This window comes from Gallinula chloropus (assembly GCF_964237585.1).
Source record: "Gallinula chloropus genome assembly, chromosome: 1".
In the NCBI taxonomy this organism is placed as follows: domain Eukaryota; kingdom Metazoa; phylum Chordata; class Aves; order Gruiformes; family Rallidae; genus Gallinula; species Gallinula chloropus.
Window position 1 is genome coordinate 145,197,251 of NC_140085.1, and position 22,921 is coordinate 145,220,171.

At 40.5% G+C, this 22,921-nt stretch overlaps 1 protein-coding gene across 1 annotated transcript; it reads left to right on the plus strand.

Annotated features, from left to right (window-relative positions):
• Positions 1 to 115: 115 nt before the first annotated feature.
• Positions 116 to 22,687, plus strand: LOC311199756 (interleukin-1 receptor-like 1; the record flags this gene model as incomplete). Its single annotated transcript, XM_084273887.1, has 10 exons — positions 116 to 185; positions 2,275 to 2,476; positions 2,771 to 2,936; positions 3,024 to 3,186; positions 5,608 to 5,676; positions 7,465 to 7,597; positions 7,677 to 7,834; positions 16,046 to 16,189; positions 18,485 to 18,643; positions 22,341 to 22,687. The coding sequence occupies exons 1-10, from the start codon at positions 119 to 121 to the stop codon at positions 22,685 to 22,687; spliced, it is 1,608 nt and encodes a 535-aa protein (XP_084130013.1). The 5' UTR covers positions 116 to 118.
• Positions 22,688 to 22,921: the final 234 nt, after the last annotated feature.

Here is a 22,921-nt window from a genome sequence, read left to right on the forward strand (position 1 = left end):
ATCGCTGCACAATACCGTTATCTCTTAGTAGATGTACATCAGTACCATGGTGATAGCATAACTGATGCAGCCAGAATATATTCTGAGACACCAATGTTTTTCTTTTTGCTTTAGAAATATGATGGGGCATGTACATTTGATCTTCCTATCTACCTTCCTCTCAGTTTCCATGACATCCGAAACATGTAAGTCACATTTCAAAAATACTTTCTGATGAGTTTTATTCTGTAGAAATGTGTAGGCTGTCTCCAAATCTGTAATTTTTAAAAGAAACCTAGAATTAGCTAGTTTACCTCAAACCGCAAATCACAGCTTAAAAACTAACCTTATGTGTTTTCTCTGTCTATTAAAAAGCACTGAGTACTATCAATTTCTGTGACCTTAAGCCTGGGTTCTACGTCTGCCTTTTGGTATCTCTCCAAGAAGAAAGAAAAGTAGGGTTTTTTCAAAGGTTTTGTTAGTAGCTAGTGTTCCTGGCAAAGTCTCCAGAGCATGGTTGAAGGTGAGCCGGACACAGTCCTATGCACCCTGCTGAACCAGGGATGAAAACAGGAGATTTTCCTCAGTAAAAATGGTTTTTAATGTTTTGAGGAGGGTGTTAACCCGCAAGTGTGATGTAACAACACCACTTCCTTGCATGTAGGGGATACTCAAAGCAGCAAGTTCTTTCTGATGAGCCTTGCAATCACTTCTACCAGTGACACAGCATTATGCAGTGCTCATGTAGTTCTGGTCTCCAGACGAGCTGCTTATTTATCTGAAAAATATTGTAAGACACGATCTCTAAATATTTCTCCATATTCTCAGTTTTACAGTATGAATGATCAGTTTCAAACAAATTGTATTTATTAAGTGGCCAAAATCTGCTGAATAATTTGCCAAGATAATTCTCAGTGATGCCACTGAGTTTAGGTGAGGCTTCTCACTTTCTGTGTGTTCCCTCTCTGTTCCTCCCTGTAGAAAGCTCTATTTCCAATGTTTTCCTCCTGTGGTGGGGCAATGCTGCCTCTCCTGACACCCTTGGTATGTCCCACTGCCTTTGCAAGATTCATGGGTAGGAGTGCTGTTAAAACGGTGTGGTTGGGGGTACTCATAGTTAACTTAGGTGCCTGAATTAGTAAAAAAGACAATGTGTAATGTCAGTGGAGAGGGACTGCTTCCAGAGAAAGAACCAGATCAGCAGCCAAGGGTTCACCCGGTGATTTGTGGACCTATGTGTCTAAAGCCAGCTGGTGGCAATATTCCTACAGTGTCATTTTTGATAAAGATTCTCCCTTTGGTTTAGCTATTTGGTTGCCTACTCTCATTTTCATGCCCCCTTATCTACTGCATCTCCGCTGCCATTATCTATCTTTGTCCTGTCTCCATCCTTGCTTATTTTCTCATCTATCTCTTCTCCAAAATGCAATTTAACTTTCAGATTAGCATTTTTTTATTCAGCAGTTGGTTCATTCTTCAGGTGCCTGGACACTTAAATATCTGCCAAAATTGCACAATTCAAGTTTCTCTGTTCAGCTTCAATATTCCAAAATAGGAATATACTAATTTTTTTTTGAAAAATAGAAGTTAGTAGCATACTCCCAACTCCTTTCTCTTTTTTCTTTGGTGTGAGTGTGTGCAGTTTGTCTTCCTTCTTTTTTGTCTCTTCTTAATTTCTGGCATCTTTTCACCTTCAGATCACCTTCAGCTTTCACCTTCCCATCAGATTATTCCTTTCAGTCTGTTAAATTTTTCACATTTTTGTGAAATTTGGAGAGAAGCTCTTCTAAAGCCTATCTTCTTTTCTTTTTTTGTTTTATGCTCAAGCTTCCTCTTTCTCCCACTTTTCAGTGAAACAAAAAACCTCTTTTGTTGATTTCCTTATTCTGTATTTAAAAGGGAGAGCAGGGGCTCTGTTCTATTGTATGAGTAAATACGACTTCTACTGAAGTAAGGAAAGTTAACTTCATAGTACAGCACTAAATCACTGCTTTTCAGTTGAAACCTCATACTTTTTGCTTTGTCTCTGGTTTAAATACAGGATTGGATTTTTTTTTTCTTCTTAATTACTATTTTTGCAAGCAAATGTCTCCATAACTCAAAGTAAACAATTTTTTTCTTGAGCTCCCCACCCCCAAGTGAGAATAAGTTTCTTACATATAATATCTGAAAACTCAAAGGCGGCAGTTAGAGGTACATGACTTACATATTGATCCAGGAATTCCATGTTCCTCTCTGTCTCAGTGGCGCTAAGGTTTATTTAATCAGAGATTTTTATCTTCTGTTCATTTGCAGTTGATGGAATGGAAGGTGAGGCTTTAGTTATAAAATGTCCCCGATGGACTTCGTCTGTGAAAGTCAGCTGGTATCACACCAATCCCTTCAAAATAATCCCTGCAGAAGAAGAGGGGTCACGCATATTTTCATCAAAACAACATCTTTGGTTTCTGCCAACTTCTAGAGAAGATTCTGGAAAATACACGTGTGTTACACATTTGTAAGTGCAACATTGAAAACTGAAAGACATAAGACTATAAAAAAAATACATATTTTAATGATACTATCTAATTATTTTCTATGGAAACTATGCATTTTTTTACAGTGTGCACCAATCCCTATGACTTTTCATTCTGCAATTGCTATTTTTATAACAGGTTGTTAATAATCAATCTGTGATGGAACTACAGTAACCATCCATATGTTTATAAGAAACCAAAACATTTGTTAAAAATATTCAGTGTATTCCATATCAAATTACTATCACTGACACACCTTTATTCCATTTCTAAAGTGCAAATAATCACACAAAGTTCTTCAACGTGACTGTGCAAGTACACCCATACAAGCCAGGAGTATGTTTCCCGAGGGAGATTCGTTACCCAAATGACACTGGAGGAAAAATTGTTTGTCCTACCATTGACAATTACAAGAATGCTACTATCATCCAGTGGTATAAGGTAAATAAAACCCTGATAATACCAGCTGTAGATCAGATTACTGTGAGAAGCTATTTGCAGCCAAATAAAGTTGGGTTTTTTTTCCAGGACTGCAAACCTATTCAGGAAGAGAGATACTTCATGAGAGAAAAATATATTTTTATTAACAACCCAGTAAAGGAAGATGATGGTTATTATACTTGTCAATTTATCTACACTCATAAAGGAAATGTGTTTAATGTATCAGCAACAAGGATTTTCGTAACTAAGGGTAAGGCAGCAATTTTGTAGCTTGCTTCTTGAAGGAAAGGATGCTCCTTTTGTACATTAAAGAGACAAAACGTTTCTGTTGCTTTGTTTTATCTTCTTAATGAAACTTTAGATCAGCTTTTTTAGCTTAATTTTGTGGATAGGGATCCAAATGGAACAATATGGAGGTAAATTCAGACCTGGTCACTATTAGATTTTTACTAAAAGTCTCTGATGACTCTGGTTACATACTGTGGTTGGTAGAGCTGTCGGGTAGCACTTATTTCTGAAATGAAGGGTCTCCTCAGTGGGATTCCACAAAGTTCTGCTTTCTGTTTGTTCAAGGTGAGAATTTGTAGCTAGTGAGGATCATCTTGTGATCACAGGATCACTGATGTGTTAATGGCCTGCAACTTGGTACCTTCTGATTACCTAGCAGTTATTTGATAGGGCTCAAAAAACTTCAGGATTTGCTTTGAATGACCAATGTGGATGAAATCTTGGCACTTTGGGGTGACTCTAATGTGCAATCTCCTCAGAGAGGCTTTGTGTGTGTATGGTGGTCAAGGGACGAGCATGCAGCAGTCAGAAGTTCCAGACTCTATCAATTTGTGTCTTCAGTTCTGCCATCATATCAGTAGAAAAACGTTCAGAAGGGTTGTTGGGGCTTTAGGGACAGGGGAACTTGGGTTTGGTTTTGGGTTTTTTTTGGGTTTTTTTTCTTTTTTTAATTAATAAATAAAGTTAATTTGCAGACTGACATCAGAACTTTTTGCTGTGGGGAGGCACCCAGCTTTGTGGGCAGAATGTAGATTTGGGACGTAGGAACCTTGATTCCAAGGCTGTGTCCAGATCCCACTAGTCAAGTTTGTTCTGATTATTCTGAGTAGGACAGAAAAGAGATTTGAGCTGAGACCAAGTACAGTACTTTATGAGGTGTCGTGCCTTTCCCCCACCCTGTGTAATACTCTCTTGGTCTGCATGATCCTCTTCCACTTAATAATTTTTGTTTGAATGTACTGTCATCAAAAATTCTCTAACTGGTTAGGAATACTGTTGTGTTTAGGGTTTATTTAGCACAAAGGCATCCAAATTTACAAAAGCCTTTGTTACATCCACGCAGGTTACTTCATTTCTAAATTAATCTGACTTTCTCTTGAAATCATTGCAGAAATAGGGAATTGGAATGTAACTTAAAATCTGAGCTAGGTCTCCTCCAGTTTTTACTAAATTCAAAGTGTTTAATGGCAACCTCTTTGAGTTTTTATCAGCCCTTATCCTGTTAATGAGAGGAGCTGTCATGTTTTCATAATACTGGCTTATGATGGCAATATTCCGTTTGCCTTCTGAGGACCCTCTGCCTCTGAATGCTGGCAGCTAAGACATCAGCATAGTCAGCTCACTAGGAAGTTACCAGCTTTCTCCTGACTTCTTTTTTTTACTGGATCCAGCCAAGGAAAATTAGAAACAGTTAGGAGGGGTAAGGAGAACTGTTTATCTGGCAGCCTGGGAAGCAGGAGGTTAAATGAATTTCTGCATATTTTTTAGGGAAATAAGGTTATGGGTTTCACAGAGGTGCCTTGGGACAGAAAAGCCTCATCATGGAAAGGACAGAAAACAATGTTTTTGGAGTGGGGAAATATGAGACAATATAATGGGGAAGAAAAATGCAGTAAGGGGAAAATAAATAATCCAAAAGACCTCAATGCTTAATTCAAGTCAAGTGGCTGGAGTTAGTTCGAACGTGTCCATAACAATTGCTAGTGGGGATAGAAAATAAATATGTTGAAGGAAAAATAATGTTCCTTCTAATGATAAAGAATGCTCCACGTCAGGGCAGGCTAGTGTGATGGGGAGCAGCTGTGTGCAGCAGGGCTCAGAGTGGAGAGAGAGAGAGGCCTGGGGGCCAGACAGACCACAGAGATGCGGGAAAAAGAGAGGAACACAGGCAGGCAGCTGCAAGTGAGGGGGTCCCCAGCTCAGAAACTGAGGGAAAGTACATATATGCTATTTCAGATCATGGATGTTAGTAGTAATTTCTCAAATGTCAAAAGGAATTTATTTATCTATCTCTTTTTTTTTAAAAAAAAAAGCAACTGAAAAAATACAGCAAGCCAGAAGTGCTTTTGCTCCCCCCTCAGTAATTGAAAAATGAAAAAACTTTCCTTGCTCTTTATGTGCAAAGATAAAAAAAATAAACACTTGGGGAGAAAATACTTAAACTATTAACATGTACAGAGTCCCAAGGAATATTTGGTCATGGTAATAAAATCAGATGATCCCAACAGACATGTGAGACACTGTTGTAGTATTATTTTGGTAGTTTTGCAATTCTGCATTGGGATCTTAAAATATTAACTGTACAGATTATAATAATTCTCATATGAAATGCTTTTCCACAACTTTCTAATATGTGTTTTCTTTTTGTCCTTAATTTCTAAAGCAAAACACTCACCTCTACCTCCGCAAATTTTGTTTCCAAAAGATAAAGGTGTAATAGAAGTGGAGCTTGGTAAGTACTGACTTTAAATTGCTTTTAAATAAAAATTTTGTGATTGCCTAGTGAACATGGGAACCTTCAGGGAGATTTAATGATGGAATTTTTCATTACACTTTTGCACCATAATGTTTACCACATTTAATCCACCCCATGCACAGTGATGTGACGTTAGATATAACTGATGGGTTATTTAGTTATTAAGCAGTAATTTAAGGGAATTTGAATAACCCATTCTGTCCTTACAGGGATAGACTGGGATTACTCTCACAGTCAATTATTACATCTTGGCTGAAAGGGTGAAACTCTCTGTCCTCTTCAGAGAGGGCTCTCACTAAATCCCTTGAAACTACTTGATGTTACCTCTGAGAGAGAAGAATGGACTATTTTCACAACTAGGGATACTCCTTGATACGCGCACTTCCACTCTGGAGACAGTGGCGTTGTCTCTGTTGATGAGGGAAGGAGAGGAGAGGCTGGCTGCTGGGGCTGGTTGCTGACCCTAAAGCTGTGGACCACTGCCCGACAGGCCCAAGGAGTGAACTTAGAAACAGCAATGCACAACTTGCACCCTGGCTCCCTTTCACGTAGCACCAAAGACATTCCCAGTGATTCAGATGTACTCTGCATGACTTGCACCATCAGAGCAAGGTGCTTGTGGTAGGAATGAGAGCTGACTAGGGTTTGCATACAATCAACAGAGAAAGATGGCCCTCTGCAGAAAGCAAACAAGCCCATCTGAAATGTAAATACATAAGCCCAGGATACCTGTCTACCAGGGCAGATGGGATGAATCTAGGCCACTGGGAGAAGAGATCGCAAGAACCTCTCCACTGTTTTTGTCCCACAGCAAGGCTGCTGTGGTAGCAGGTACTGCAGAGGCCCAGGGCCCTGCCTGAGCTGCCCCATGCTCAGCGGGTTGCCATGTTGATTCTCATTCCTGTTCTTTTTTCCCCCTTTTTCTCCCACTTGCTTTGTCACTCTGAGTTAGATGACCTGTGCTCTGGACCATCTTTCTCTAAGAAGATGGTTGGATTTTAGTGCTGTGTGGCCTCTGCCCACCTCTCTGGGACAAAAAGTAATCTGGCACTGCTTACAATGAGAAAATTTACTTGACGTTTAAAAACCATTTGCTGTTCTGGACCTGCTGTCTGCTATTTGCAAAACTGTGCTCCCTAGTATCAGTTCAGAATGTAAATCATAAGGTTTGTTAATCTTAACTAGGCCCTACTTAGATGCAGTTTTACATGGAAATAATTTAAAGTGTTTTAATTTTACCTTCTTCCAGCGCAGCAATGACTCTTACTTTGGAATAAATATTTCCTAATGGCAAATACTTAATAAGTAATTTCCTGTTTTGGTTTTGCTTGGATTGGTTTACTTTACTTTTGTCCAGCTTGAATAAAATCCAAGATAAGAGTCTGCAGACAAGACTCAGGCAAAATAATACATATATTAAAATTAAATTATGTTACTCCCATATACATTTGGGTGTAATCTGAGATTCATTTTCTATGTTCCTCAATAGTTGATTACATGGGTTAAGCATCACAAGTAATGTCTTGACAAATATGAAAAATACCTTTTGTAACACTGGGTGGTGTGTTAGATCATATGTTAAAACCTCCTTCTACTATTTTTGAGTTGTCTATGCATCATTTTCTTGGCAGAGAAGTATGTCAAAATTATCAAGACAAAATTCAAAAGTAGTATGAGGTTTTGTAGAAAGAGATGGCATGAAGAAAATAAGATTATACTTGTTTTTTGTCGGGGAATATTTACATCTGTCTGTATCTTAATTAGGTACTGCTTTGTCTCTGAAATGTCAAGCCCTCCTGGGGATTAAGCTACAGCCAATGGCTGTTGTCATGTGGGATGTGAATAACATCCCAGTGAAATACTTAGAGTTTTCAAGATTTCAGGAAAAAACTCATTTGTAAGTATATAAACCACAGAATAATCTTTCTTCTACACAAAACATGCCTTGCCATTAAAGCTCTTTCTCTCTCTATTAGTTTTGAAGGAAATGAACGACAATATTACAGAGAGACCACGTTGTATATTACTGAAGTGAAAAAGGAGGACCTGCAGGCAAATTTCACGTGTGTAGCGCTGAACGAAATGTACAACACAAAGGTCACAGTGACGTTACAATCCAAGGCACAACGTGAGGGTAGGATTTTGCTGTGTTGTTTTCTTACACTTTGCACTCAGTTGGGAATATTTTGGTGATTTTATTTTATTATTTGTTTCGGTTAGTAAGAAAGTTTCTGTTAAGAAGAAAAACCAGCCTGCTTCCTCCCTACTTGTTCAAGCCAGTGGAAAAATTCCCATGGCTTCATTAGGTCATGAAAGTCCTTCAGGTAAATTCTGTTGCGGGAGAGGGGGTTGGGGGGCATTACTCAAATGGTATCAGCAAGAGATTAATTATGCAGAGCACTACTGTATCAGCCCTGTGATAAGAATATCCTGTTTCTAGCATATTTCTGTTGGGTGACAAATTCCCCTTGCCTCGAAGGCAGGCAGCACGCTTGGATTTGAAGCATGCTGGTATGATGCAGTCTGCTGTACAGAATAGTCAGGGTGTAGAGGAGCCTCTCAGCAGATGAGAGCTGGGCAGGGAACTGACCTCTGCTTTGGTCACCAGTGTTACAGTACATTGTGAGGAGCAGAGGGTCATCTCCTTTGGAGAATAGAAATTGTTGTTTCCAGTGTGGAAAACAGGCAAACTTTCAGCGTTTCAGCTGCTAGTTTGCCTGTTTTCTTGCCTTCCTGCCCATGCCACATCCACTGTTGTGCCTTGCTTTGTGACTGCACGTTACGTGGTGTGACTAACTTCTGCGATGCCTGGCTTTGTCCTCCCCCTGAGTTCCACTGTGTGCCACACAATCCTGTGAGTAACACAAAGGCTTCCCCTTGGTTTTGTTTTAAAATTCCTACAGGTTCTAGTATTTTCTGGCAGAGAATGAAAATCTAGGTCAATAATGTTGTTTGTTTTAATATGGATAGCGAGATCCCTCAGCACTATTGCCAGCACCACTGAGTTAGATTCTTATGGCAGAAAATTTCATTCTGTTTGTGGAGGCACAAGGAGTATTGGCGTCAATGGCTTCCATTCTTACTCCTTCAGATATGCTGAGCCACCAAGAACCTTGAAAAGAAATCCCAACAGGGATTAGTTTTCTTTAAGAGAATGGTGAGAAGATTAAAATCAAGTGTATTTTGACGACAAGCTGTGCACAGCTCCATGTCCTGCAGTGCTCTTGAGAGTTCATAACTTTCTGCAGGATCACAGCTGTAAAACATAGGCATGTTTCTTTGCCATAGCCTAGTCTAGAAGGAATGCGGGTCAATTGTAGCAGAGGATGGGTCATCATCCACCAGAACAGCACCAATTTCCTGCAGAGAAAGGTGGCAGGAGATGTTTTGGTTGGGTGTTACTTAAGTGAGTGTGAGCATAGCATTGCTTGGGAAGCTGGAAGTCCATCAGCGCTGCACTGAATTACTTGAGTGTGGGACTGTACTTGTAGTGAGAGGGAAGGAAGCTGAGTATTGAGTTCCTGCTTACTCTAGTTCAAGCAATACAAGTCCTTTATGCACCCTACATTAGAAATGGGTATGTTTTACATTCTGTATTCATCAAACGATTTGTTAAATCTCATTTCTGTTGTAGACAAATCTTATCTTGTTTTTTATCCATAGGTTTTCAGTAAATATCCATGAAAGCACTTGATTGTGACCTCCCTTTCCTGCTGCCTGTTTTGTGTGGATGTCTGTCCCCTTCTTCTTGCTGTTGCTATTGCCAAGATGCCTGCTTCTGCTATGCAGTACCGTTGGTTTAAACAATACTATGTCCAGAAATGGTTGTGCTCTGCTTGGGTTTTCTTTGCTCTTCGTGCAGCTGAGTGATATTTATGCTAAAACAATGACAGCTTGCCTCTGAGTATAATAAAAATGCTGTAGGGTTTGCTTCTGCCTCATGTTTTGTAAATGTGCAATAAAAATACGTGTTTCTTTTTTTTTTGAGTTTGTTTGTTTATTTTTAATGGAAAAAACCCAGTTGTGTGTTTTGGTTTTGTTTTAACATGTGTTGTTCCTTAGTGTCTCCCAAAGAACATCCTGTGTCAGCTAGTTACAATCCCATTAATGTGCTTTTTGTACAAGTTCCTGCTCTGCATTCTGTTTACTTTCTTCCAAGGCATTCAGGATGGGTTACATTGTCATTATTTGTAGCACCAAACTGTGATAGGAAATAAGAGATGAATAGGTGTTGTGACGTTTACTACTCAGATTAGTCAGTTTTGGGGCCATTTAATGGCCTAGATAAATTGTGTTTAGCAGCACAGGTGAGACATTAAAGGAGGAAGCAAAGATTCTGTGAACAACTGCATTAGAGTTCCTCTGGGTTAGAACCCGTACAGTCTTACAGCAATAGTCTCTGTCTTCAAAAACCTACTGAATGAATGGTTTGGCTCACCACATGGAAATTTGCCATGGGAACCAGGAATTACATTTATGTTTCTAAGTCATATTAAAATACTTTAAGTCCTAGTTCACTGTTAGCAACATCATTATAATTAACCCTAGCAATTTGCTTTGATAACAGCTGTAATCCATCTAAGAATAAAAAATTTCCAGAAAGGAGTGTTGAAAAAAGGGGGAGTTACTTTCACAGACAAGAGTGGTGTGAGTTGTTTGGTTTTGTCTCCATGGAAAACAAAAGTGCTTCCCTAATACTGCCAGGAACTGATGTCATTGGCCAGGCTGCTTGACATTCCACAGGAAAAAAAAAAAAGTTATATTTTCTGAATCACAGAATCAGAGACTGGTTTGGGTTGGAAGGGGCCTCAAAGTCCATCTAGTTTCTGCCATGGGCACGGACACCCTCCATTAGCCCAGGCTGCCCAAAGCCCCATCCAGCCTGGCCTTGAACACTGCTAGGGAAGGGGCAGCCACAGCTTCTTTGAGCAGCCTGTGCCAGGGCCTAAGCTCCTTCATAGGGACAAATTTCTTCCAAGTATCTAACTTAAATCTCCCCTCCTTCAGCTTAATTCCATTACCCCTTGTCCTGTCACTATATGCCCTGGTAAATGGTCCCTCTCCAGATTTCTTGTAGGCCCCTTTAGGTACTGGCAGGCTGCAATAAGGTCTCCCTGGAACCTTTTGAGGCAGAATCACCTCCCTTGATTGTCTGGCCACACTTCTTTTGATGCAGCCCGGGAGATGGTTGGCTTTCTGGGCTACAAGCATGTATTTTCAGCTCATGTTGAGCTTTTCAGCAACCAACACCCCCAAGTCCTCCTCAGGGCTGCTCTCAATCCATTCTCCATCCAGCCTGTAGTTGTGCTTCACATCCATGTATGAAGAGAAAGTGCTGTGTTGTGAAAAATGTGTCTGTCTCGCGTGTCTGTCCCAAGTGTCTTTTCCTTTGTCTTTTTAATAGGAAATAAATGCTGCTATGAGAAGCTGATCCACTCTTTCAAAATGCACTACATGACACAAATACCTCAGTTTTCAGGAAGAAGGCAATGCAGTCAGCTTCTTTAGGTGTAATTTGGTGGTATCTGGACTCCAGATGCTATATCTGTTAGACATGGAAAAATCAAGCTAATTCTTTCTTTGTTTTAACAGAAAAATTTTAATGAGGATTTGGTTAAGAATTTTGACAGTCTCTGCAGTTATGTTCTTGTTTCCATCAGGAGGTCCTAATGTCCCTGCATCTTTCAGCTGCTGCTGCTTCTGCTACATTCAGAGGTTGCTTGTCCTCCTGCTGAGGAAGACCTTTGTCTGTTTTTTTCTCATCCACTCCTTGCCTAGACCTTGATCACTCCCAGTCAATATGGAACCCATCCTTCCATACTGCTTCTCATTTTTCTCTCCCTTCTTTACCTGAAGTTGTTTGGTATCTTCTGATTCTTCACCAACACTTGTTCACAAATACATTCTTCGAGTCTCATAATACTTCTTTAAAGAAAATATAGGCTGTCTCATTTCCTCCAGGTCTTTCAGTCCTACATCCTACTTTTTAACTCTAGAGATGGCAATCATTCCACATTTTACCTTCTTTCTCTGCCAAAAGACATGTCCTCTCATGTGCTCTGAGATCATCTGTGTAACTTGTGTAGTGTTGGCCTCCACTTACTGTAAGGCTAAGGAATTTACAACAACTTTTAATTCCCTTCTACCTTTCCTGGCAAAGCCTCACAGACTGCTCCCAGTTGCCCTCCACAGCTGCTTGGTATCTCTCATGCTGGAAGATGCCACTCTTAAGAATGAGAAAACTAATCAGGTGCCTTGTTCCACCAAGTTCAGCTCACTGAGAACTGCAGTGAGTTCTGCTGGCAGAGTCAGGGGGGAGCTTTCAGCTCCTAATAGAGGGAGGCGGTGACAAGTAGTTGGAAGAACACCAAAAGCCTTAACTTCTACTAGGTCAGGACAAGGACATCCCTACCGCATCCCCTTCTGACTGCTAGGATACGTGGGCTCTCTGAATACCTTCCAAGTACTTCTCTTTTTATTAATAACAAAGCTGCCACTGGCTTCTAATTTCTCATCTTGATTACGGGGTGGTTAAGTAACTGGTGGCTTTTTGTGTGTCTGACATACAAGCATCATCTGATTTCTCCCTCAGTTCTCATTCATAAGGAGGTTTAAGGGGCCCAGAGGACCACAAATCTTCCTGCCTTGATCCCTCTTCTCTGAAGAATGCCAAAAATTCCAGTCATTCAGAGTGGAGATTGTTCTGGATCCCATCCAGAACATTGTCTCTTCCTCAAGGATGTTTGATTCAGAACCTCACCTTTTGACTTGTCTTTGCTATACATGTGGACAGGAATTCCAGGCTCAGATCTCTGCCTTTACTATCTGCAAGTGTGTCTACCTTAGGAACCAGAGAAGTTACAAGAAGCTGCTGTTCTTCTGGAGTTTGTCAGGAAATGCCTTCAAATGTTGCTTTCTGACTTGTTTTCTCTGGCCTCTCCAAGACTGTTTCTTCTGAGCTGATAGTTCTGTATTCCCATTACTCTTGAACATAAATAAGTAGTATTAAAGGACAGTCTACTCATGAACTCTCTGCTGCTAAATGATGCAGCAAAGTCAAATGGAACAACAGGATCTCTTCAACCTTGTTCAAGGCCTCCAAAAGTGACCCACACCCCCCTTGTGCTGAAAATAGCTGATTAATTCCAGAGAAAAGAGAGACTGAGTCAGCTTTACTGGGAACTGAACCTGCTCTTCCAGCAAGATTGCTGTGGTGGTCTTGTCTGATGCTTTACAAGCTGTGTAAGCACAGGAAATCTCTCCCTTCTTTTCTAGCCTTGGTCTAATCAAATGCAAACCCAAATGTAAACAGCGTTTTCTTAGGTTTGGCATTGCAGAAGTTGTTGTTGGAGCCTGTTTCTTTTCTGGAGGTTTTACAGATACTTAATCTGTTATAACAGTATTTGTAATGACGGGGTGAGCACATTCTCAACAAATGAGGGAATAAGCAAGAGTGGCAATCTCTGATGCTTGGGTCATCCTCACCAGGATTATGTCTCTGTGTGTGTATTGGCCAGGAAAAAAGATTGAATAAATAATTTTGAAGAGTTCCACAAGGACAATGTTCCTTCATGGGCATCACAGGACACTGTTAAAACTACAAAATGGACAGATTTCACAACAAAATTAACTGTTAGTTTCCATGCCCACTTCGATCTGATTGGAAGGTGTTTTCTACAGACCTCTTAGTGCCAGTGAGGTATGCTTCACCATGTGCCTGATGGTTCTTTCTCATTTTAAATGGCAAAGAAAGAAAGATGAGTGCAAAAATCATGTCAGATTTACCTTTCATCCCACCAGAAGAAAGGGAAAATGTCCTAGCCAACTCTTTATTTATATAGCTTTTCAGTGGAATTTCTCAGGTACTGATATGTTTAGGTTGTCTTCATGAGTACTCCTTGATATGCTGCCTAATTCAACATTTCCTGGAGAAGCCAGGGAACCTGTAGGTCTCAGCATGAGACTTCACTGCTAAATATTCTATTTCACTCACATAATGCCAAATCCAAGCAAAAGCTCTGAAACTTCTCCATGGTGGTGGTCAGTGCATTCACCTGGCAGCTTGTATGCAATCTGCAGCACTTTCCAGTCTGCCTTGCTGCCTCTTCCGTGGATGAAATTGAGACAGGCTCTTCAGAGTGCTGTAAAATGCATCTCAAGTGCCAGTGAATGGTCTGCTGCTGCTGCAGCCACGTCTTGTGTGTGTTTTGCAGACGAAGGGAGGAAAAGCCCTGAACGTCTGATCTCTGCTCTGAATGTGCAAGGCTTGACTGATTGGAGATGCTGCAAGTAGGTACAGTCATCCTCCATGGGCTGAGGTGCATTGATGGGTCTTTACAATGAGGATGCCAGAGCTGACCTCCCTGTTTGTATTGCCTGAATGCTTGTATTTAAGTTTCTTTGTGGTAAACATTCAAAGGAATATCTATTTCCTCAGCTAAAATATTTCCGAAACTGTAGCATTCATCAGATCTCATTGTAGCACTGAAAGGAGATATGCTTCTAGTGATAATCCAAGCCAGGGCATGCCATCTGACAAATATTACATTTGCTATGTCATAGTGAAATAAAAATAGATGGGACCTTTTATGCAGATGTGATGCACAATGTGAACATTTTCATGTGTGTTTCTTTGGTGGCAAAAATCCATCACCCAGTCCAAAGCTGCTGGAGGCATATTTTTTGATCCAAATTATTTTAGTGATCTGAATCACAAAGAAGTTTACAAAGCAGCTATATTATTACAGCTATATGATCGTGAGTTGTCATGCTGGGCAGGAGTAATTAGGTAAAGAGAGTGGACTGCAACTGGAAAGTTCTAAATAGATTTAGTGTTCAGAGAAAAAATGTACATGGAACTGCTCTGAGTTCACATCTTAAAATGAAGTAGAGTAGATGTAGGTATATTTCATTTGCTTAGGAGAAGATTTCTACTATTGGACAATTGCATTTAATCTTCCCTCCAAGGGAATAATGAATCCTCTTTGTGTAACTGCTGTATAAAGCCTTTGACATTTTAATTGCAAACCTGGCTATCTGGACTTCTCAGTGTTTCAATACTGAATCCTGGTTGAATTCAGTATGTCCAGGACCTACATCAAAAGTTCCTTCTTCAGCTTTGTGGCTCTAACAGTCTGTGGATTAAGCTTCCATTTTTCTAATTTGGAGAGAATACAGAATGACCTTGCTTCTACCTCCCATTGTCTCTTGCTCTAGCAGAACTATGTTTCATCTAGAGGATGCACATATCTAGATCGGCTTCTACCCCATGAATTACAGGTCAAGATGGAAAATAGGCTGTTACAGAAATGCAGCTGTCTGAGCAGGGATAGAAACAGCCCTCCCCAAGGAGAGTGATAATCTCAGTCGTGACATAGACTAGCTATTTGGATATGATAGCACGGAGCTGGTGACTACATCCCTACAGAATCACAGAATGGTTTGGGTTGGAAGGGACCGTTAAAGTTCATCTAGTCCATCTCCTCTGCAATGAGCAGGGACGTCTTCAATCAGACCAGGTTGTGAAGGGTCCCGTCTAACCTGACCTTGAATGTTTCCCAGGATGAGGCATTTACCATCTCCCTGGGCACCCTGCTCCAATGTTTCACCACCTTCATACTTGTAGAAAATGTCTTCCTTATATCTAGCCCAAATCTATCTTTCTTATCTCTGTGGTGGAGATGGTCAGATTCAAGAGTTCTTCCACAAGGGAAGTTGAAACTAGGCTGGGTGGCTCCTTTCTTTCCCAATTTTCCTTACTTGTCATTGCTATTTTACGCTCCTTGACCCTCTTCAAAGGAAAAGGCAGGGGAGAACATCATCTGCCTCCAGCACAGTTTATTTTAGTTTTGTGAGCAGGACATGTTCTGTTTTCTTTCTTGTTTTACGTACTTTGTTCTTATCTTCCAGATGTCATTATTTGCTCATGTTTCTCTGTACCGTCTGTGCAACTATGCCAGAAGCCTCTGCTTGTCCTTTTTCTTTCCTGGACACTTATGGTTGTTATGTGTAGGCTTAGATGCCTTACAAAATGCTTAAACATTTTTGCTGGTTGTGTTATTAACAGTTTTTAAGTGTTACAAAATACTTGAACATTTTCGTCAGCTGTGGTATTTAGTGTAGGTAGGTTTGGATTCAATGGAATTAGATGTTAATTACATACTGCTTAGCATGCTTCTAGTTTAGGGCTCTCTGTGTTGGCTACACCAGATGTGGAAGGAAAGAGCTTTGTCGTCTCTGTTGTGAGGTCCTTAAAGCTGCCGCAGAAGTCACGGTATGAGGGGCTGAGGCTTCAGCCCATGGGTTGACACCTTTGTAGCTAACAATATATCCCTCTTCTTTGCAGTGGGACTTCCTAACATCCTCTTGATCACAGGATCTCTAGTTCTGCTTGTTGCAATAGCAGTCTCTGTTACGCTCTATCAGTCCTTCCGAGTTGATATTGTCCTATTGTATCGGGAGATATTTCAGCCACACTCAGTCAAGGATGGTGAGTAAGAATTGAGCAAGTAAGTTTAAAAAAAGAAGGAAAATCCTATGGAAATTAATTTATTTGATAATTGTTGACTAACTCATATGATGCCTGAGCCTGATTCTTCATTTTCTCATGTCTTCTGACATTGTTTAGATAAGGGGGAAAAAATACAGCTCTGGTAGAGCTTGATATTACCTTGTTCTCTCCAAGGCAAAGGAATCAGCCTGCTGGGTTATGTGTCAACAGGTAAATGTTAAAGCAATACAGGTTTTTATAACCCAGAGAGAAAGGTACCTATGTTGTGGAAGACACTTGTGAGGGTGTCCTGGGTTCAGCAGAGCTAAACTTAATTTTCTTCATAGCAGCAGAAAGTAGTAGAAGACGGTGAGGTGCTTTGGGTTTACGGTGAGAATAATGTTGATAACATGCTGATGTTTTCAGTTGCTGCTGAGCAGTCAGGGACTTTTCAGCCTCTCATACTGCCCTGCCAATGAGAAGACACGGGGGTATCCGAGAAGTTGGGAGGGGAGACAGCCAGGACAGGTGACCCAGACTGTCCAGAGGGATGTTCCATACCATATGGTGTCATGCTCCATATTTAGCTGGGGGATAGGCCAGGAGGCAGGGAGCTTGGGAACTTTGACTTTGTTGGTGAGAAATTGTGCTGTTCATCCTTTCTCTTGTATATTCTTTTATGATTTTTTACTACTACTACTACTGCTATTATTGCTACTGTTGTTGTTATTGTTCTTACCATCATCTTCCTTTTTTTTCCTCTTAAACTGTCTTTATTGCAACCCATAAGTTTACATATTTTTTTCTTTTCTCATTTTCAATTCTCTCTCCCATCCCACTGGCGGGGGAGTGAGGGGGAGTGAGCAAACAGCTGTATGGTTGTTTTTGCTGCTGGCCTGGTTAAACCACAACGGGGGGGGGGAACACGTCCTATCCACCTCTAGGAGTGGACTTCAGTTCAAGGTTAAGACATCTAAATTTAGCTGTATGCAATGAAGGTGCACACATGCAAGTTCCCATCGCAGATATGAAACCTGGACACCTGAGGTTGGGTTCAGCTATCTGGTCATAGGCAGCTAGTGCTGCTGGACCCCCTCTGAAGTGGCAGCTGAAAGGCAGGCAGTGTCTAACTGACACAGGTTTTTAGGTGAGCAAATGCAGGTCCTCATAAATAAAATGAACTAATTCAGCTAACCTGGGACTTTGCATTTGTGGTCTAGACATGGGTATCTGGAGTCATTTGGGATGGCCAAAATAAAGATCACATAACATAGATCTTCCAGATGTTGCAGATATCTGGAAAAGGGTCTGGAGATCAGGTAGAGTACTGTGGGAAGTCTCAAATGGTACAAGGTGCCTGTGTTTAGGCAACTCAGCTGGGCCTCTAACATCTACATGAGAATAATGTGAATCACTCCAGAATTCACTAACTGCAATGGCTAGTTCTCCACTAATTGTAGCAGGGTAGACACATAGCTTTTGTGTAGACACATAAATTTACATTTTTTAAAATCTGAAGCTGACTCATACCACAGATGTCTGCACATCTGATCTAGTTACTTATGTTCTCTTTAAAGATGAAAGAAGTATACTTTTTAGGGCAGTTTCCATTTTAGTATGTTTTATATTGAAATAAATGAAACTCTGGAAATGGTGATTTCTCTCATTTTAAGGATGGTGTGGACAAGAACCTCAGATAGTAACAAGAGGATGGCTAAGATTATCTACACAAGAAATAAAGAAATGAAACATTTGAGATTGGAAAAAAAAGTGCTATAATGGAAAGCAAATTTCAGAGAAATGAAGGAAAGAGTGAAAGCTGTATTTTACTTTGTACTTGGTGCTGACTGTAAGGTTACCTCCTGAGAAAAGGAGCTTCTTACTCAGAAGTATGATATGCCATGGGAAATATGAATAATTTCTTCAAGGGGGAAGAATTTAAGTGGAGTGTCTTGTCCTGAAGGACAAACACTGTTGTATCACTGAAATAATAAATGCTGAGCTTCAGCTTTATTTCATATGCTAATACACATCAGCTGAATTCTCCCTCTATATACTTCAAGCTCAGGTTCTCCAAAGTGACAGATACGCAGGACATGACAGTGGAAGACACCAAATGATCAGTCTCTAATTTCCAAACACGCACCAGTGATATATATATATAATTCTGATTAGCAAGAACTTCTACTTAGACATATTTCAAAGACTGGTATTTTTATTTCTCTTCTAGCTTTTGCAATAGCCAGCTCTAATTCATGTTAATTCAGTGCATTTTCCTCCTGTTTTGCCTTGCAGATGGGAAGATCTATGATGCATATGTCATCTACCCTAGAAACCACAGCAATGAAGCTAATTTTGTGGAATATTTTGTTTACCAAATCATGCCAGATATTCTAGAAAATAAATGTGGATATAAACTGTGTATTTATGGAAGAGATATATATCCTGGAGAAGGTAAGTTTTACAATCAGGGAATGCACTGAATTGCTTGACAAGTTGGAGCCAATTGAGTTTCTAGTCCCTTTCAGAGTTATAAGAGGTCCCTCTGCATTCCGGAGCGGGGTGCTCATCTCCTCAGCAGCTGTATGTCTGCTCTTTCAGGCAGGGTGACACAACAGCACTCTGTGCTTGCTGATGTGCTAAGAAAAGCAAGCTACATGGCAGGGGCACAGATTGTTTATCATCTTCTTGAGTCATGCCGGAAGTGTGACCCTAAGTGTGACTTTTTTAAACATACACCTGCTATTTGGGTAGTGTAACTCTGCATAGCCATTATCTAGGCAAAGCCACAACCAAACCATGTGTTAATAGATTTACAAGGCATGGAAGAGAAGAAACCACAGAGTTGAGGAATGAACCTTGCTGTTATCACTCAGGGTTTTTCAACCCGTTACACGAGTATTAAAGTCACAGGAAGTTCAGCTTCTCTTCACTGACATGACCTACTTTCACTTCACACAATTCTCGGCACCAATTCAGGAGCTTTATTCTTTATTCTTCCTTCCTTGTCTTCCAGAATGGAGTCATGTTAATTAATCTGAGCTAATTGCCATATAGTCATCTCTACGCTCTCTCTTATGATTGTGGTCACATAGGTGCTAGCTGCTTTCTTTCAGAGCTGACTCGTCTGTTTATTTTGTGCTCTGGTTATTCCATGGGCCAGATCTTTCCTCCCTGTCCATAAACAGGCATGAAGCAAAAGCTGGCACATTTTCTGCTGCACCTTTCTGAAATCATCAGCAATGGGCCAGGTGTCATCCACCTGCCTAGAACTGGGCTGGTGTCTTTGATGTTCTTCTCTTCTGGTAAGTAGCCAAAGTGATTCCTGGCCTTGGGAAAACCCACTGCAACAAGGATGTAAAAAAAAGCTGCAGAGTTGCTGAGCCATTCTCAGCACACCAGATCCAGGACAAGGAACTGACAGTAGCTCACAAAAGTGTCAATGGCAAAACCTTATGTCGCCTGTTCATGTGACTAGGAATAGGACAGTATTTTGGAATGGGATGCCGCTCTCAAACTGTGATTTATGGATGGCAATCCTGAAGAAAACTGAGCACAGCATGCAACTGAGCTGAAGACTGTGGGACTAACAAGGGCTTTCATAAGTTGGCAGAAAACAAAGACATTTTCACTGTATGAAGGCATAAATGGATGCCTGTAACATAGGTGTGAGACAGAAGACTCATCAAGACACCTTGGTCAGTAACTTCTGCTTGTTTTGTTAGTTCTGATTTAATCAAAACTCTAAAACTGTCCTGAAAACATCCTTTTTCTCTTCTTGTCTACTTTCCCAGATTCCCGCTTTTCCCTTCCTCATCCCATTTCATGCCCCAAAGTGCTTCCACTTGGGTGGAAAAGCTATTCAAAATATTCCAGCCACTGGGGACACTGAAGTGTCCTCTGCTTCCAGGGAGATGGACTTTACCCAAGCGTTCCCCACTTTTGTTTATCTTCTGATCTGGAGCCTTTCATCACCAGGTTTCCAAATCCAAAACCTTCTAATTAAAAGAGAGTAAAACAGGAAATGCCCCTTCCAGTCACTGTGTTCTTTCCTGAGCATGTATCATAGCATGAGATGAATCATATTTTCACTGTAAAGCTACATGTATTTACGGAAAAAAACCAACAATGATGCTGCATTGAGGATATAAAATGGAAGCATTATTTCGAGACGTGCTTATGAGTCTTCCAGAGCAAAGCTCTGTTACTTGAAACTTATGTTCTTCCAGTAAAAAAGGAAAGTTAAACATAAAGATTCAGGGGATAAACAGCAATGCTGTTGGACTCCCTTCATGCTTCCCTAAACTAGCATTCTGTTTGTTTCCCAATGTTACTAATTAACAGCATTTCCTACAATCTAACAGTTGCCTGAAGAGGCAAACCCAGAACACCAACATTTCTCACCAACTGTCACCTTCTCCATTCTTCTAATGGAGACAATGACACTCATTGTCCTCCCAACGGCATTCCTTGCTGCAGAATCTAACCAAACACCACTGGAGCTGCTCTACCTGTAGTATACAAAACTATGAGCAAATAACAGAGGAATGATCATACTTCATTGGAGCAATTTTTTATGCAGCCAAGTGTCCTACCTTCAGCAGTGGCCATGGGCAAAGGACTGGAAAAGACTTTAAGAAGAGGGAAAGGTTAATATTATACTTCCACTAATTTACCCTCCAAGCAGTATATGGACTTAAGATGCTCGGATTTTTGTGTGTAATTTCTGCTGTCATTTTCTGAACCTCTGGCATTCACAAAACAGGCTGAAATTAATCCCTTGATAAAGTATTTGCAGCATGTAATCCTTTTTTTCCTCTTGCCAGAAGTATGGCATCAGAAATCCAGATGGAGAAGTAAATACTTCCCCAGGTCCATGGTATTTCAGTCCTGAGCGCAATGGAATGCACTTCAAAACCGAGAAAGATATGTGGTTTTTTTATAAGTGTTGTTATTGTGGAAATGAAATGTATGACAGTAGCAGCTTACCTTATTTTTTCTCACATTCCAAAGGATTTATTCTCCTAACACCAGGAAAATTCAATGAAAAAGAAGAAAATGAAAGGAGTTAGGATTGGTGAACATCACAGACAGGGAAACTGTATTCACAGAATAATAGGACTGAGATGTCACTGAAAGAGTTATCTTCCTGACCCAGGAACCAAAAAAGTTGTACCTCTCTGAGACTGACAAGATATGCAATGGGCTGGGAGCACCTAGCAAAGGAAAAGATGCATATGCAGCTGGATGTTATCTGCATATCAATGGCTTTGTTAAATACTTTTTACTCTGAATTTCCTTAGGTCAGCTCCTACCTCCTTTCCCTTGGACCAGTATGACATACTCCCACCAAAACAACCCAAACTTTCTATAGACCATGGGAATATCTTTCAACTGGGCTGAGCATTTCACTGGACAGACACTGATCTGCAGTGTTGCTCTCATAGGTATCACAGCAGGTCTTGGAGATAAGCAGCTCCTGGAGGCTTGATGTGGAGCCCAGAAGTTTCTCCTATAGCATGCTGGCTTTTGAATTTTTGAAGTTCAACACCTCCAACATCACAGTCCCAGCTCTCCTGAATGTGGCACTGGGAAAGAAAAAACATCTTTATTCCAGTTGACATACAAATCTGGATCCAGACCTGTAGGGTAGATGCCAACTCAATGCACAGGTTAGCATATAAATTAGCATGCTATAGCTCAGGAGAATTAACACTCTGCTGGAAAGTAAGCCTCTTAGAAGTCACCTAAAAGTCTCTAAATAACTAATTTTCATGAGTAAATATTACAAGATCAGTCTCTAAAGCACTAAAACTGATAGAACATGATTACTATTGATCAAGCACCATCATGATGCAATATAGATTTACTGAACTTGACCCCAGGTTTTTGTTAGAAATTAGATTAGATTGGACTAGAGATTCATAAAAATTCTTAAGAGAATTAAGAATACTAATGTTTCAACCAAATAAAACACTTAAAAAAAAAAGCTTGGGTTTTTTTAGGCTCTTTTTCTCATGAATAAACTGTATGAGACTGAAATGAGACAGGAGTTATTTCTGGTTAAAAAGCAATAAAAATGAAGTCCCTGAACACAAAAGTCACTAGAAAACAGATTTCCAGTTCTCATCACTTTCTTGTACATTCCTAGATACAGCCAGTGCAATTGAGAAGAGGATGCAGAAGAGCAGGCGGCTGATCATCCTTCTAACACACCAGCTGATTAACTGTAACGAAGCTGCTTATGATCAGCACATTGCTTTATACACTGCCCTCATCCAAAACGATACAAAGGTGATCCTGCTGGAAATGGAGACAATTGGGACTTATGAGAAGCTTCAGGAATCTCTTAGGTTTATTATTAAGCAGCAAGGTACTGTCAAGTGGAAAGAGCAGCACACTGTGCACCCACAGTCATCCAACTCTAAGTTCTGGAAGCAGGTGAGGTACCACATGCCACTGACAGCCAAGTCCCTGCACTCAGCTAACGCTGGGTGAAGAGTGAGCCTGAGAAAATACTGACACACTATCAGGATGAACCACACGCCTGCAGCTCCTTTTCCTTTCAGTAGGGATGCGATTTCACAGTCTGGAAGCCTGGTTGTATTTTTTCCCACTTATTTTTCAGTCCTTCAGTTGAATAATGATAAAGAAAATTGATGGAGGAGGTCTGGAGAACTAGGAAAGTTTTTGTGGATATGGGAGTACTGTAAATAAATCATTCTAGTCTGT